This window comes from Nothobranchius furzeri, chromosome 11 (genome assembly GCF_043380555.1).
Source record: "Nothobranchius furzeri strain GRZ-AD chromosome 11, NfurGRZ-RIMD1, whole genome shotgun sequence".
Lineage (NCBI taxonomy): Eukaryota > Metazoa > Chordata > Actinopteri > Cyprinodontiformes > Nothobranchiidae > Nothobranchius > Nothobranchius furzeri.
This window is the reverse complement of record NC_091751.1, coordinates 35,515,529-35,532,244: the sequence shown is the minus strand read 5'-3', so window position 1 is coordinate 35,532,244 and position 16,716 is coordinate 35,515,529. Positions and strand designations below refer to the sequence as shown.

General features: G+C 44.6%; 1 protein-coding gene across 3 annotated transcripts in view; it reads left to right on the top strand.

Annotated features, from left to right (window-relative positions):
- Positions 1 to 16,716, top strand: part of myo10 (myosin X) — an 80,739-nt gene that overhangs the window by 41,485 nt on the left and 22,538 nt on the right. For all 3 annotated transcript variants that reach the window (XM_054747026.2, XM_015956423.3, XM_054747020.2), the window contains exon 4: positions 7,675 to 7,862. In XM_054747026.2, coding sequence (XP_054603001.2) covers positions 7,675 to 7,862 — 188 coding nt within the window. The remainder of the gene's footprint in view (positions 1 to 7,674; positions 7,863 to 16,716) is intronic.

Below are 16,716 nucleotides of genomic sequence, written 5' to 3'. Positions count from 1 at the left end.
GCTCTGAAATATGGCCAAACTGGTGGCAAGTGGCATCTTGGCAGCTGCACGCTTGACTTTTCTCAGTTCATGGGCAGTTATTTTGCGCCTTGGTTTGTCCACACGCTTCTTGCGACCCTGTTGACTATTTTGAATGAAACGCTTGATTGTTCGATGATATCGCTTCAGAAGCTTTGCAATTTTAAGACTGCTGCATCCCTCTGCAAGATATCTCACTATTTTTGACCTTTCTGAGCCTGTCAAGTCCTTCTTTTGACCCATTTTGCCAAAGGAAAGGAAGTTGCCTAATAATTATGCACACCTGATATAGGGTGTTGTTGTCATTAGCATAGGCGTCAGTTTAACCGGGGACGCCGGGGACATGTCCCCGGCAAAATTTGTGATTGGCAGCTGTGTCCCCCTCACTTTCAAAAAAGCCTGCTGATGAGGATTTTTGTTTTACCAGCTCAGGGGTCGGCAACCTGTTCCCATCAAAGAGCCATTATTACCCGTTTCCCACAGTAAAGACAACACCGCAGTAGCCGCAGAGTTGTGGGCGGGGCCTACCCTCAGACAGCAGAGGGCTGCTCACAACCAGGTGACAGCAGCAGGTACAGGTCGCTCGCATGGACATCGCACCCGTGGGGGATTCAACGCCCACACTTTTCCAGCTGTTTTGCTCACCTCCACACCAGTCTGGTTTCTTTATGTCGCACTCACTCTGTTTGCCTCATCTCCTTCTTCACCTCCGCTTCTGACAGCCGATGTCGGGTTTCCAGGAGAGCAGGAGAGGGAGGGACGGAAGAGCTCGACTGAATTCATAATTTTACATCTTGACATTAGCTGTACAAAGTCTAAGTTTGATAAAGTGAAGAACAACAATTTGCAGAGGTTTATAACTGGCGCAGCGCCAGGTTTTCATTTTTGGGTGGGCCACGGTAATTTTGGACGGACCTTAATAAGCAGTGACTTAAGTGAAGCAGGCAGGTCGTGCTAGAAAATTTAGTTTAAAAAGACGTCATAAACGTGTTCCCCCGTCATTTTAATTTCTAAAATATGAAGTAAAAACTCACAATTTAATTTTCATTCATTTGTCATTAATATGTAGTCTACACCCGTGCGTTAAGTGGACCATCTTCCAGTGAAAGCAAAGGATCCAGCCCATCTCTCCAAATGCGTAAAATGTGCACCACAGCCGTTAGGCGCCCCGCGCGCACCGTCAGCTACATCAGTCCAGACAAGAGCAGAGCAAATAGAATAGAGGATTATTCCGTCTGGATGTGGATTGAGATTAGATTTTACAGCAGCCTGATCATCATTTAAATATAACCATCACCTGTCTTCTAGTCCATGCTATCAGCATTATTTTAATTGGTGTGTGTGTGTGTGTGTTTTCCACTTCCAATGGTCTAACCAACCAGACCAGCGTGTCCAGTAACATATTAATGTTACAATTAAACAGTTTCACTTCATGTAGGCTAGGAACATTTCACCTGCCGTGGCCCGACCGCTTCTGCTCCACATAAACTTTGTGCGTGATCAAATGTCTCTACAGGTGCTTTCTGCGCTGCTATTCTGCCTCAGACTGGATGCGTCATGCGTGTCCATATTAGAGACGGGAAAAAGCGCTGTTCAGCCAAAGTTTCATAATTTCATAAAAAGAACATTTTTCCAAGCTCATCCATGCGCATCAAAGTGCGTCGGGGTAATTCTTTCAAAACAGCCAGCATCCTTGAGTTTATCCGTCAAAATAAAAGTCTAATATAAATATCTGTAACCTGCCATTTAACTGTTTTGCCTTCTTGTGAAGATTGTTGCAAAGAGAAACAACTAAACTTGATTAACCCCAGAGCCACGCGCACTGCACTGTACGTCGTGACTGTAAATGAGGGGAAATGATTTAATCGGATCCTTTTCTCTTCAACATGGTTTAATGTAAAGTTTCATTCAGTACAAACTTTAGTTGCACCAATCTAACGAGACAGAGCCTGGATTTGTATTCTGAACAGTTTAAACATGTTAAAAACGGAGACATGCGTGAGGCGTCTAAAATTCGCACCTGCTCCGCTATTATGGAAATTAAACTAACAAGGTGTATAACATCAAATTATTTTAGGCACAGACAACATCTCCCACACTTTTGAAAATCTTGCAACGCGCCTGGTCGCTCATGTACGTCAAAGTTATCTTTCATAAGAAGATAATCAATGAAACGATTTATATAAAGATGATCCAGAAGTTGTAGCCCGTCTCTGCCTACAATATTTTGATATTTTTCACCCTGTTGGTGGTTTTACTGAGCAGGTACCACTTTTGTCTTACTTTTCTTTTAAAAACATGTTTAGACTGTTCAGAATACAAATCCAGGCTCTCAGAACCAGAGCGCATGTGAGAAGGTTCCTCCCACTGAAGCGAGTGTTTTCCAAACCCTGTCTCTCAGAGAGACTTGTCACTTAGAAAATGTTCCCTGATTATGAAACTTTGGCTGAATAGCGCTTGTTCCTGTCTCCAATGTGGCGACACATCCAGGAGCCGTCTGAGGAGAATCCCAGAATCTGACATCCTCCAGCTCAGGAAGCGCATATGATTACGCACAAGCGTGACGCGTCAACCCGGTCTCACAGTAAGACCGGGTCGGAACTGTTCAGGTTTACGCAGACAATCTTTAAATTTAGAATTAGCATACAGATGTAAAATTAATGCAGTAAAATATAAAGCTTTTTATTTAAATATCCATTCATTATTTCACAAGCACAGAGCATCAGATGGATGGAAGAGCCGCATGCGGCTCCAGAGCCGCCGACCCCTGTGCTAGCCTATATTGTCCCCAGCAATTTTTAAACCCCACTCAAGTGTATGGTTAGTGTCCCCAGCAATTCTGAAAGCAAACTGACGCCCTTGGTCATTAGACCACACCCCTTCTCATTACAGAGATGCACATCACCTAATATGCTTAATTGGTAGTAGGCTTTCGAGCCTATACAGCTTAGGGGTGGGTGCAATTAATCAATATGGCGATGCATCTAGAAGCTTAACATGTTTTTTCGGCATCGATTAATGAACGTCGATGCTTAAAAAAACATGACATCAACGTTTTGTTGCAAAGCCGGTACTAAAAAAATTAAAACACATAACCGGAGCCTTAACGTGCACCGCTGTTTAGTGAGTGGCACTACCTCTTTGATCTCTTTCTCCATCCTGGAGACTGTCTCCAAACTACCGAAGAACTCAGAGAAGGTGAGGAGCATTACAAAAGCAATAGCTACTTTTATCGCGACGGATCTACGCCCGTATTCAGTAGTAAACAACAGGGGGTTTTGGTTTGTGGTGCGCACCATGGAGCTGCGCTATAAACTTCCTCACCAAAAACATTTAGCAGAAAAAGAAGTCCCCCACCTCTACGAGGAAACCAAAGCAAGCGTTCTGGAGTCCATGAAGAAGGCAACCGATATAGCGCTCACATGCGATGCGTGGACATCGGTTGCCACCAAATCCTTCGTTACTGTAACGGCGCATTTTGTTCTTGCGTCGGACAAGAACGGGTGGAAGTTGGTGAGTCACGTTCGTCAAACTCGAGAGATGAGTGAGAGTCAAAGTAGCACAATGTTGACATTTGCCCATCTCACACAACAGGAGGATGTAGGGGGACAAGAGTGAGGGGAGGGGGTATGGGAGGACAGATGAGTATGAGTGTCACTCTGCTCTAGTTTGTTGTGTTCACCTCACTGTACTGAAGCTCCAGGCTGAATGTATGTTCAGTTGAATTATGCACTTTTGTTCTGAAAAAATACAACATATTACCTTCAAATAAAGCAGGTTTTTTCTGTTACCTATATTCCAGACTGAAAAAGCTGAATTATTTTATTTCGAGGAATGCACTTTTGATCTGTATGGCAGCTTTTTTGTAATGTTATCATATGCCAGACTCATTAAGTTTCCATTAAATAAATTTGATGGAAGTAAAAATCTTGTTTACTTGAATGAATTATCTCATTAAATCCAGGGCTTGCCTGTTTTCAGTGTTTCCCAACAATGGAGGGGACACTAATGTAAGTAAAGCTTTCCCTGATTGAAGTTAAGTTGGTCAAAGTGCAAATATTTACACGTCACACAGTCATAAAATAAGAATTTGTATTTGAAAAATAGTTAAATGTAAAAAAAAATGTATTTACTAACAGAGAGTAGTTTTATAGGAACTGAATTAATTGTTAGGTTATTTATTTACAAATGTAGATAAAGAAGAAGACAATATTGTATGAAAAAAGCATACATGGGGGCATACATGTAGAAACCTAAATATGTAAATAAAAATAATGAGGATGGAATCCATGACCTGGCACACGATTTCCACACAGTATTCGGGAGATTTTGAATTCTTGGAGTTTTTTGTCTTGGCAGACCCCCCTGTGTGGGGTGGGGGGGTTGACACCGAAGGGAGCAGACAGGCAGTGGGCTTTCTGTGTTTATATAAAGTCTGGACTGATGGGCTGAAGCAGAACGTGACGGAACAACGAGAGAACACGCGAGTTGGTGTGGAGGAGAGGCATGTGGGATGAATCAAATCTGAGGATAATGGTGTGTGTGTGTGTGCGTGCGTGCGTGCGTGCGTGCGTGTGTGTGTGTGTGTGTGTGTGTGTGTGTGTGTGCTGACTTCCACTGGAATCTGCAGAGGAGACGAATGAGGCCACCAGTCGACAGAACAGCTGGTTGCAATCATAGCAGCCACACACACACACACACACACACACACACACACACACACACACACACACACACACACACACACACACACACACACACACACACACACACACACACACACACACATGCAGTCCGCTAGTCCTTGTAATGCTAACGCTAAAGAAACCTAGCCCTGGGACTCGATGATTCATCAGTAATAAATAAAAATGCTTATATTCATTTAAAAGAAACAATGAGAAAAATGCATCCTCGGCTCCGATCAGAGCTCATACCTTAGTCCAGGGGTCCTCAATTATAATGGCCCGAGGGTCACTCACAAAAAAGGTCCAAAAAAAGGAGTGTGTGTGTGTGTGTGTGTGTGGGGGGGGGGGGGGCTGCTGCTGCTGCTGCTGCTGTTTGGATCGCTGGCTGTAATGCACATAACACACAAGCTTGCAATATAAAACAGGACAACACCTCGGCTCGGCTGTGTGACTGCACTAACCTGTCCTGTGGGACCCTCATCAAGTAACCCTCATGTCCATGCTGTGCAGATATGAAACAAGATCTCCTGTAACTTAAAATGAACCAAAGCTTCTTCCCGGTTTCTCTTTAAGCTGAATTTAACATCAGTTTATCATCAAGAAACGAAAGAATTAAGTGGAACAAGAACTTCTATCTTCTATTTCTCTCTCCTTCTAACTTCTCTGTGTCCCTAAATAAAAGAGACAGATGATTACGCTGCAGCCGCCGTCACTGACCCCGCCCCCTCCCCAAGACCGGATCTCCCGACATCACAGCACTCGGTCTGACTGAGCGCTTCCAGGAGAAATAATAAAATTATGAAAATAATAACGCGTTTGGAGGAGCCGCTCTCTCTCTCAATCTCTCTCTCTCTCTCTCTCTCTCTCTCTCTCTCTCTCTCTCTCTCTCTCTCTCTCTTTCTGTCGCTCTCTCTCTCTCTGTTAACTAACTCATACCTGCTGGTTTAATGTTAACTAACTCATACCTGCTGGTTTAATCTAACTCGTACCTTCTGGTTTAATCTAGCCCATACCTGCTGGTTTAATGTTAACTAACTCATACCTGCTGGTTTAATCTAACTAGTACCTTCTGGTTTAATCTAGCCCATACCTGCTGGTTTAATGTTAACTAACTCATACCTGCTGGTTTAATCTAACCCGTACCTGCTGGTTTAATGTTAACTAACTCATACCTGCTGGTTTAATCGAACTAGTACCTTCTGGTTTAACCTAGCCCATACCTGCTGGTTTAATGTTAGCTAACTCATACCTGCTGGTTTAATCGAACCCGTACCTGCTGGTTTAATGTTAACTAACTCATACCTGCTGGTTTAATGTAACTAACTCGTACCTACTAGTTTCATCTAACTGCTGGTTTTTAACTCGTACTTGCTGGTTTAACTAGTACCTGCTAGTTTTACCTAACGCGTACCTGCTGGTTTAACTAGTACCTGCTGGTTTTACCTAACGCGTACCTGCTGGTTTAACTAGTACTTGGTGGTTTAATCTAACTAGTACATGCTGGTTTAACTAGTACTTGATGGTTTAATCTTAACTCGTATCTGTTGGTGTAACTAGTACCTGGTGGTTTGATCAACCTAGTACCACTGGCTTGATCTACCTAGTACCTGGTGGTTTAATCTAACCCATACCTGCTGGTTTAATGTTAACTAACTCATACCTGCTGGTTTAATGTTAACTAACCCGTACCTACTAGTTTAATTTAACTGCTGGTTTTACCGAACTCATACCTGCTGGTTTAACTAGTACCTGGCGGTTTAATCTAACTAGTACATGCTAGTTTAACTAGTACTTGATGGTTTAATCCAACTCGTACGAGTTGGTTTAACAAGTACCTGGTGGTTTAATCTAACTACTACCTGCTGGTTTAACTAGTACTTGATGGTTTACTCTAACTAGTACCTGTTGGTTTAACTAGTGCTTGATGGTTTATTCTAACTCATACCTGGTGGTTTAACTAGTACCTGGTGGTTTAATCCAACTCGTACCTGGTGGTTTAATCTAACTAGTACATGCTGGTTTAACTAGTACTTGATGGTTTAAACTAACTCATACCTGCTGGTTTAATGTAACCAACTAGTGACTACTGCATCAACCTTTCACATCCAGACTATTAATAGGACCATGGAGTTGTTTGCTCAGAGATGCTGCTGAGTTGCTGCGTTTTCCAGGCATTAGTCACCACCGCAGCGTCGCTGCTGCAGCCAAGATCCACTCTGGCTCCACGAGCTTCTCGGTCAGCACTTTGTTTTTTTTTTTTTTTTTTTTTTGTTCTGAACTCTGAAACCTGATGCTGGAGGAGAAGCTGCAGTTTGGATCCGTGAGAAGCAAAAGGCCAGAGAGGTTCTGCTGCCTGGAAACAATCAGAGATTTGGCTGCTTTCTGTAAGATGAAACTCCTGATGGTTGCCTAGGTTGTGATGGATTTCAAAGGGGATGTATTATGCAAAAATCCCGTTTGCGCCGCCATGTGGGTCTCTACTGCCTCTTTAAATACTCAGAAAGCAGTTTGTTTTCTGTCTGTGGTTGATCTTCGGAATTTTCTGCCTAAAACGGCTCCTGAAGCGGATCATTCTGGAAGGGACTAAAAATGTCAAGACTAAAACTGCTGAGATGGCTTGATCTGAGACGACAGACCTGATTTAATGATAAACAGCCTTCACTTGTGTAGTGCCTTTCAGAGTCAGAGTATCATTCACCCATTCACACACACATTCACACCCTGGTGGTGATGAGCTATGATGTAGCCACAGCTGCCCTGGGGCAAGCTAACAGAGGTGAGGCTGCTGAGCACAGGTGCCACCGGTCCCTCCGACCCCCACCAGCAGCAAGGTGGGTTAAGTGTCTTGCCCAAGGACACAACAGCAGCATTCTCTGGTTGGAGCTGGGATCGAACCTGCAACCTTCCAGTTACTGGACAACCCGCTGTACCTTCTGAGCTACAGCTGATGTATATTTATGCTGCTCCACAGACGTACATTGGCTCCATCCTGGCGGCAGTGAACCCCTACCAGTCCCTGCCCGGCCTCTACGACCGACCCACAGTAGAGCTCTACAGCCGCCACCACCTCGGGGAGATCGCCCCCCACATCTTTGCCATCGCTAACGAATGCTACCGCTCACTGTGGAAGAGGCTGCAGAACCAGTGCGTCCTGATCAGGTACGACTCTAATCATCTATAAGGTTTTTAATGACCGGGTCACTAGAAACGCGTATTGTGTTGAGCAGCTTCCTGCTCGTTCGCTCATGTCTGGTTTCTGTAACACATCTCCTGGTGCTGTGTGGCTTCACCCCCCTGCCTCTCCATCTTCTGTCCACCGCGCTCCTTCCTCACATCCTTCCTCTTCAGCTGAACAACTTTCACATCCGCTCCAGCTCCATTGTTTTCTCTGACATCAAAAAGGTTATTTTTAAAAGTACTTAAGGACCCAAAGCTGAGCTAAAGAGACGGGTTAGCTGTGCAGGATGTTTATGGTCGTCGAGGTATCCTGAGTTCAGAGGACTTTAGAGATTTATTGTAACTAAGACAATCATGTTTGTCCCAGTGACTTTTTTTCCAGAATCGAATATGTGTTCCGGTCCAATCCATGTAAAAGTTTTCCGATAAAACTCCTTGATGGACGTAGTCATCATTTACCGACCTCAGCTTGTTAGCTATTTAGAATAGAATAGAATAGAATAGAATAGAAGGCCTTTATTGTCACTATACAGGCGTAAAGTACCTGGTGGTTTAATCTAACTAGTACATGCTAGTTAAACAATAAAAAACAGTTCTGGGAGCTTTGTGCTAAACTCTGTTAGCTTTGAGATGTAGCTTTTTGATCATCTGTACAAAGATGTGTTAGATGATCTACAACAGTAATCTCCATGGTCCTAGGTTTTATTCAGGACGGCTCTGACTTGGGGCTGGAGACGGTGTTCTTGTGTGGACGTGACCTCTCACCCAGATGTAAACACAGTAGATTATTATATATAATTGTAAGGGGTTAATTTACATCTAATTAATGGACCATAAGACATGAGATTCCATAATGAATATGAAATCAATCTTGTGGACCTTTGGGTTATTTTAACCAGAAGATTGGAACTTTTTATTGCAGGGATTATGTAACACTTCGTATTAACTGAGAGACAAGAGAAGAGAGAGTCACCTTTAAAACGTTTAAGAAGATTTATTTCTAAACAATTTTAAACAAGACTAACTCTAAATTCTAAGTGAATGAATGGATCTTGGTGTGAATGAGACGTGAGATGAATGGTGTATGTGTGAGTGATGTTGTCATCAGAACTCTCATATCCGGGGAAGCAAGTCTGAATGATGTTGTGATGTTTTACTTTTAGCCATGATCGGAGTTTCATAAACACAAGAGACGCCATATTGTCGCTCCACACATACCCTTCAGGAGGAGACCTCCGTACAGATCCAGAATGTCAGGTCCTCGAACCCCCCTTTCGGTACCGGAGCCGATGAAACAGCGTCAGCAGTACGACAGACTAGTCTTTGGATTGTCTCCAGGTAAAAAGCGACAGTTGGTTGACAGCGTCAGATGGACCCCCTTTGGGTCAGTGAGTTCAGCTTTTATTCTGGAAGGAACCGTTGCTTGGTTGGTAAAATGCAACATATTTTATCCAGCTTGTTGGTTCTTTGCTTAAAAAGGAAGTCCAGGTGGCCGGTCTGATACTCCTTTTAGCATGCGGTGAACTGCAGTGAACTGTAGAGAACTCAGAGAACTGGCCTAAGATGGCGTGGGGACTGGTTTTATTAATCTGGATGTTTTGATTTCTGGTCGAATCAAAGTTGGCAGATTTATAAACACCACAGAGACTATGCCACGCTTCAGAAAGGAAGGTTCCGATTGGATGAGTAAAAGCAATAATAATAATAATAATAATAATGCATTGAACTTATATAGCGCTTTTCAAGACACCCAAAGACGCTTTCACACACTCTCACATTCACACACTGCTAGTGATGGTAAGCTACTTGTAGCCACAGCCGCCCTGGGGAGGTCTGACAGAGGCGAGGCTGCCATTTGGTGCCATCGGCCCCTCTGACCACCACTAACACAGGCAAGTTGGGTGAAGTGTCTTGCCCAAGGACACAACAGCAGGATACCCCTGGCGGGAGCTGGAATCGAACCCATGACCCTCCGATCATGAGGCAACCCGCTCTACCACCTGATCTACACATGCCCCAAATGTGTCGTGCGTTTACATTATGTGTAGTCAGCATGTCTAGTGCAGCTAGATTAAAGTCATATTACTTATTAAAGTTTACTAATCATAACATTGTCATTTCACAGATTGGTTAACATCATATTATTGACTAACACTTTGTTTGATTAGCTTTATTAAAAATAGAGTTCTTTGATTTATTAAAAGGAAAGTGTCCTTTATCTTCATTCTTCTCTTGAGCTGGAAAGGAAGCAGTTTAAAAGCAAATGCATGAGACCTTGAGGCAGTCTCATTCAGATTAGCTCTGTGTCAGAGGCATCTGTGGAGAGAGGGTAAATAACCTTCGGTGGAATGGCACCTCCGTCACGTTACATATTAAATGTTTAACGTCTAGATGTACTTTATCTTCTACCAAAACATCAGCTGTGTTCAACCCTAACAAACTCGTTTTTATTTTCGTTGTTGCTTTTATTTTCTTGTAGTTTAACAACGAAACTGCCGGTTGTTCGGAACGCGGAAGCGTCGCGTTACGCTGAGGTTTTCTGACTTTAAAGCCTAAATATCAGAGTTTCAGTGTTTGAATCTGAAAGCAGTAAAAACTTTGCTATGATGTAATAGTCAGGTATTTATTTATTTCTCTAACTGACATGAATAGAAACCCAGCTTCACATGTGTTTACCGAGCTGTCCATGCTCACCTGTCTGCAACACACCTGGATGCTCACTTCCAGTCCAGCTGTGTGGTCCCAGTCGCGCGTCAGACCTGCAGCATAGTTCACCAGTAAAGTCGTGATTATCAGAAACGTTGGTGCAGAAAAGCCTCCAGGAGTAATTGTAGCCCTTCATTATGGGGGGGGGGGGGGGGTGGCTGCCATGACAACCGCCCTTCTAGGTTCTTTTGCTGCCTAAAACAGTTTAAAGGTAGAATTAGAGCGTCTGCTGGTAATTAGCTGCTATTGGTTTACGACCCCCTTTGGCCTCCTTCCATTGGCTGTGAGGATAACGAGCCACCCAGTGAACCCAGTGAAGCCTCTGAGCAGGTTTTACTGGCAAGCACCACGTTAACGAAGGCTTTGGTGTGATTTGTGACAAATTGACGTTTTAAAAGCTGTTTTTATGTTTGATGTAATCTCAGCTGTGGCTAACAGGAGGATGATGCGTTTAAACGAAGGAGTTGGTTTTAGATCGTTGGGTTTGGTTTCCAGGGCATTTTAGGATCAGTGAGAAATCAGCAGGAAATGCAGAAACGTCTGGAGGCAGCACCAAGCTGGCTTTATGGATGAAGGCTGAGGCAGAACTCACTGTAGATGATTCTACGTGATCTATGGAAGTTACAACCCAAGCTATGAAGTCTGCTGTTACCTGATGCTTACGTTGGAGACGCAGCAGTCGAGATGCTTTTGGTTATACCAGGCTGAGGATTTTATCTTTAACCAAGAGGAAAAGTGAAACCGACTCGGAGACTAAACTGGATTTCATTGGTCGTTGGACTCCCTGATCCCGCCTCCAGCTCCTGATAGAAGGACATTATTGGATGAAAGCAGCACACTTGTTGCTGTAAAAGGACCCAGCTGTTGTAAAACACAGAAAGTATGTCAACACTAGAGATCAGGAGCTGAGTGTCCGAGTTAAACCAGATCCACCACAGCCTGGTGGAAAAGCCCGAGATGATCTCCACCCGGAGTGATTCAGAGGCTGTGGTTTATAATCACAGGTTAAAGTCTGCAGCTAAACCGCCTAGCTGCTGCTGTTCCAGCTAGAACCAGTGTAATGTAATAAAGCTGTCGTCTCCGGCCTCCGTTTCTTCTGTGGAGGAAAACAAAAAGTCTTTTGTGTTGCAGGATGTTGGTCGGTGGGAAGAATAAGTGCAGCGGAGCGCAGAGCTAAAGGCGTAAACACAAACACGGAGAGAGCTGCACAAAGCTGCTTTCAGTCGCAGGAACAAGTCCGTCTGCTTTGTGTCCCTTCATGTCTCCGAGTCTCATCCGTCTGCCGTTGCTTTACCGGAGAATAATCCGGCATTTCCGGCTTGAACTCAAAGTTTTTCAGCTGATTTTTAGAGTCGATGGCTCATGAAGCTGCAGGTCGTGGCCTCTGACCCATAGCGTCGGCTCAGCGAGGACACAACTGGATCAGAATACAGAACAGCCCCAAACTCAGATTATTTACCCATTTAGAGCATCTGAGATTAATGAATTATTTATGTTTATTTATTAGGCAGACGCTTTTATCCGAAGCCACGCACAATAGGTAACCTAAAGGGCATGTTGTGATCTGTGGGGGAAACCAGAGAACCCGGAGGAAACCCACACATGCATGGGGAGAACATGTAACTCCACTCAGAGTTTTGAACCTGCAACCTTCTTGCTGCGAGGCAAAGATGCTAACAACTTCTCCATCATGCAGCCATTTAAATCCCCTCAAAGGAGAGAGGAAGTGTGATTAATCAGTTTTCCACACAAAACAATCTAAAGAAAAGCAAGTTTAGATGTTAAAGACAGGATGGTTCAGATTCTTTTGTTTCGGGATGATCCTGGAATAATCCGTGTGTAGAGGAGGACCAGGGCTTCAGACCCCAAAGCAGCATGAGGTTAAACTCTTGTGAATGTTTAACTAGTCGCTAACTGTTACCCCCAAGCAGAAAGCCTTAAAACTGAAGCAGAAACGGCTGCTTCTGATTGGTTGGTTTAATCACACGCCGTGTAAATCAAGCGTCATCAGAGAAAATCAGAATAAAACAGTTAAAGCACGTCACATCAACACTTCACCTTCAACCTGAAGCAGCAGAGACGCTGAAGGCCAGAAACGTCTGATAATTTATCAGTTATTATTAAAACGTCTGATAATTTATCAGTTATTATTAAAACATCTGATAATTTATCAGTTATTATTAAAACATCTGATAATTTCATCCATCCATTTTCTGAACCCGCTTTGTCCACGTAGGGTCGCGGGGGGATGTCTGGTGCCTATCTCCAGCGGTCAATGGGCAATCAGGCGGGGTACACCCTGGACAGAGAGCCAGTCCATCGCAGGACAACACAGAGACACACAGGACAAACAATCATGCACGCACACACTCACACACCTAAGGACACTTTGGACAGACCAACCAACCTAACAGTCATGTTTTTGGACTGTGGGAGGAAGGCGGAGTACCCGGAGAGAACCCACGCATGCACAGGGAGAACATGCAGACTCCATGCAGAAAGATCCCAGGCCGGGAAGCGAACCCAGGACCTTCTTGCTGCAAGGCAACAGCTCTAACCACTGTGCCACTGCACAGCCCCATCTGATAATTTATCAGTTATTATTAAAACATCTGAGTTTATAAATAAGCCTCCAGAAGTGCTGGTGAGCTGCTCTGGCACACACACACACACACACACACACATGGAAGAAGGCGGAGCTGTAAATTTGCTCAGTGGCACTTTTAGTCGAGGAATCTTCCTTGTAGGATTTGGGGATTGTGGGTAATCAGATGCAGGCAGAGGGAGGCATATAAGACTAACTGATGTGTGTGTGTGTGTGTGTGTGTGTGGGGGGGGGGGGGGGGGGGTGTCATAAGACCATCTGCTCATTAAAGCTCACGTTTGCCACTCTGCGTTTTTCACCACACACACGTGCACACACACACTCACCTGATGCAGACAGGTTGCCAGGCAGCACATGAACACTATTATGACTTTATGGCTGAGGTCTTTCTACTGTCCGGTTTGGTCCTGATGGGTTCTGCTGAGGAGAACTTTCTGCACCGGGGTGATCGTATGTTCTGACTAACTGGTCCATCGTAATCCTTCAGGACCCAAACCGGCCCGGAGAAGCAGGGATGTCTAGTTAGTGACCTGGGGCTTTATTTATCAAGCTTGCTTACGCACAAAACGGGGTCAGAAAACTGCATAGGCAACTTTCCATGCAAACTTTGGGATTTATGACTGAAAACTTAGCGGAAAAATGTGCGCAACTTTAAGTTGACTAAGGACCTGGTTTACGCACATTTTGGACATGGAGAGCACCTGCAGTGCTGCTGCTGAGAAGGATAAAATTATGAAATCCTGTAGCATTATCACTTGTACTGCTTCGTTTTACACAGAACAAGACCCCCCACACGCACGCACACACACACTCACACTCACACACACACACACACACACACACACACACACACACACACACACACACACACACACACACACACACACACACACACACACACACACACACACACACACACACACAGCCTGAAGCGCAGAATAGGGAATGCAGAATATCAGCAGGGGGACAGATTGAGACAGAATGTCATGCGTCTGTGACAGTGTGTGTGTCCTGTCACTGTGACCTGATTGATCATACGCCCTGGCTACTTGGACAAGGGAGATCTCTGTTTGGGTGACTGGTTAGCGAGCGTGACTTTCACCTGGGAGTCTGGTGAGCGAATCCCGATTGGACCTTTTTTTTTTATCCGCCACAGATCTCTCTGAAGAACTCACAACATTGACAGCTTCAGCAACGCTGTGCCACTCCGTGGATTTTCTCTTATTTGTTTTGCAAAAGCACTTCCTTTCATTTCTCCACCTCACCCACAAATACTTCAATTTCTGCTTCTGTGAAATTGCACTTCCTTGATCTGCCTTGATCTACGGTTGCCATGTCATTGGCGGAGCGCTGCAACAGCTGGCTTATGTATATGCATGAGATCCACAAGGCACTTTGCATTGACTATTTATGGCAGTAAGTGGGCGTGGTGAGGGCGGGATGTGACTAAAATGCAGCTGAGAACCTTTTTAGATAGTTTCTGATTTATAAAGCGGAGATTGCGTGCAGCTGTGCGTACTCCATGTTTGATAGATCACAAACCTAGCTGGGCGTAAGTACATTTTTTTTGCTGAGCTTAAGTACGGTTTTAGTAAGGATTCTACGTAATGTTTGATAAATGAGACCCCAGATCTTCAGAGTCTGGTTCCAACATCTGGTGGAAAAACTGGAACCAGACCCAGAGGAGGAGCTGGCCCTGAGCAACCCAAGGTGTCGGGTCGGGTCTCGCCTGGCATAACCCACAGGTTAGTGAGTTTGGATAAACCCGTACCATCACATCTCCATGGAGACGTGGAGAGGATGTGGTTCTGATCTATGACCTTCAACTACTCTAAAAATGTTCAAGCACCTTCTGGTCTTTTTTATGAGTGACAGTTGGAGAGAGCGAGGTTTTCGGGGCTCTGGGAGGAGATCCAGAACTTCCTGGTGGGAATAACCATTGTCTGTGGTCTGGGAGAGGAACACCACAGAGAAGGTCTGGGCTTCCCTGCTGGACCTGCTGATTCTATGACCTGATGGACGGACGGGTCATTTGTCTCACAGATTTCTGTCGTTGAACTCCATTTGAACCCGTTCCAGTTGGAGAAGATGGGTGTCAGATTTGAGATAGGTGTTTCTTCTCTGATGAGGTTTTCTGTGTTTCTGCAGAAGCGTTCGCGCTAAGCTAACCGTTGTAACCCAGACCCAGGATATTGCCCCTGACCTCTTGACCCCTGAGGCGGGTGTGAGGCTAACTCAACAGTCGAGTCTCGTTATTTACTCCGGCATCTGGGGTCAGAAGAGAATGGCAGCAAAGCTCTGTGAAAACATGCCTCACAGGGATGAGTTTTCCTGGGATTTAGTGGAGTTCTTTCCTGCTTCTTCTGACTAGTTTATCTTGTTCTAAAGGCTGGAATTGTGTCAGAGCGGCCATGTTGGTTCTAGGATGCGTCTGTACATTTGTTTGTGTTTTCTCAGATGGGTTTTTATTCCCAAAGATTTAGATTGGGATTAAAAACCAGATTGTATCATTTTAAAGGTGTGGGACACTCATTTAATCAATACACGTGCAGTGGCCTCCAGTAGGAAGGAATGCCTTATAATTGTCTAATAAATGTCTCATCTCTCCTCTGACTGGCTAACAGCAACACAACTCTACCATTGACTCCGTCTGCTCTGCAATGTTGATGTTTTATCTCCACCAATACCACAAGCCTGGAAGAGTTCTGCTGTGTAGTGCAGGGATCCGTTCTGGAGACTTGTTTATCTCATCTGGATCAGGCATCTCAAGCACAAGTTTCTATTTTTATCCTGATGCCAGTGTGATGTACATGAACTATTCTGGGTCTGCTCCCATCATCTCTGCTGGAGGACGACTGATTCGTGTTTGTTTATCACTCCGAGCCAAAACTAGAGTGATATTTTTTCCTCTGGGTCTATGTGGTTGTTTGTAATGATACAAGATGGCCACCTAAGCTAATGTACATTAGCAAACACAAAATCAGGCTAGTTTTTCAGGGTTAATCTTTGATGTTGCTGAGGGTCTTCCACACGTGAACACATGAACTCTGACCTCATGTGAGATCGTGTGTTATCCTTTGAAGATCTGGCCTAGGCGACCGTAACTCCATCAGTCCTCCACAGGGTCGGGGTCTACATTTGTGGCATGAAAGGATTTTTGGGAATTTTGTTTATTATTGAATCCAGAGAAGAGAACTTCTTCAGCCCGGCTCGGTGTTCCTGGGATGCTGGTGAAGGTCTTTGTGTTGGAATGAAGTGGACAGGAAGCCCATGGAGGTCCAGAAGTTCTGTTTGTGTTGTTGGGGAGGCGAGTTAATCAGAATCTTCACAACAAGCTGTAGGTGTGAGGTCAGGCTCTTTGAAGGAAGTAATGTAATCTTAATCTGCCTCTTTTTTTACTGGGAATTGATCACCTCACTGTTTTTGTTCTGGTCCGTTCCCAGAAACTCTGCTGGTGTACAAAGTTCTGGGTCTGAGCCAGACCCATCCAGGCTCTGCGGTTTCTAAAGCCTCCCTCCTTCCTGG